Source organism: Bactrocera latifrons, unplaced genomic scaffold, assembly GCF_001853355.1.
Source record: "Bactrocera latifrons isolate USDA-ARS-PBARC rearing strain unplaced genomic scaffold, ASM185335v1 scaffold_810, whole genome shotgun sequence".
In the NCBI taxonomy this organism is placed as follows: Eukaryota; Metazoa; Arthropoda; class Insecta; order Diptera; family Tephritidae; genus Bactrocera; species Bactrocera latifrons.
In genome coordinates this window covers 1930-2717 of record NW_017537502.1, presented here as the reverse complement: position 1 = coordinate 2717, position 788 = coordinate 1930, and the positions used below count along the sequence as shown (strand labels likewise).

At 35.5% G+C, this 788-nt stretch overlaps 1 protein-coding gene across 7 annotated transcripts in view; it reads left to right on the top strand.

Moving 5' to 3' along the window:
* Positions 1-558, top strand: part of LOC108976940 (protein anoxia up-regulated-like) — a 75648-nt gene extending 75090 nt beyond the window's left edge. For all 7 annotated transcript variants that reach the window (XM_018946393.1, XM_018946387.1, XM_018946392.1 and 4 more), the window contains one exon: positions 1-558. This exon ends at the window's left edge or, in 6 of these variants, runs on beyond it. In XM_018946393.1, coding sequence (XP_018801938.1) covers positions 1-488 — 488 coding nt within the window. In that variant the 3' untranslated portion in view covers positions 489-558.
* Positions 559-788: the final 230 nt, after the last annotated feature.

Genomic DNA, 788 nt, shown 5'->3' with positions numbered 1-788 from the left:
AAGCACGATTAGCTGAAGAAGCACGATTAGCTGAAGAAACGCGTTTGAAGAAAGCTGAAGAAGATAGGTTAGCTGAAGAAGCACTCCTAGCAGAAGAAGTGGGTCGAAAAGCCGAGGAAGTTCGCTTAGAAGAGGAAAAACGACATCGTGAGGAAGAAATGATCCGTCTAGCAGAAATCGAAAAGCAAGCGGACGAGGAACAAGAGAGAGAATTGGCTCGTCAAGCTGCAGAACTAGCGGAAATAGCGCGCCAAGAAGCAAAACTTGCGTCACAAGAATTGCATGTTATGCAACAAACTGATCAAATTAATTCGCAAGACTTAGGTGATACGACCAAAGTTGGAGTTGAACCCATTATTGAACAGCCGCTGACTCCTGTCGAAGAATATCGTGGAGAACCTATTATTGAATTGTCGACTCGGATTGATGAACTTTCTGATACTGAAGCCACTTCCGAAGTCGAAGAAAATGATGTTGAAGATGTGTGAAATGGCTCAAACAATACAAATTTACAAAACTAAATATAAAATTTTAATGAAACTGTGTTCAATATAATAATTCTGCTGAATTTTTGTAACAGACTTTTTACAATACATTTCTCCCTTTTTGTACTACATACTAAACTAGTTCCTTAAAAACATTGCCTTTGTTTCAAATTAACTGAAAGACATTTTGAAATTGAATAAAATAAAAGTATATAAATTACAGTGCAAATATTCTTATATATTGTATATACATATATAAATGAATTTGTGAAATTTGTGAGTTACACATATTTCAAGTTCGAA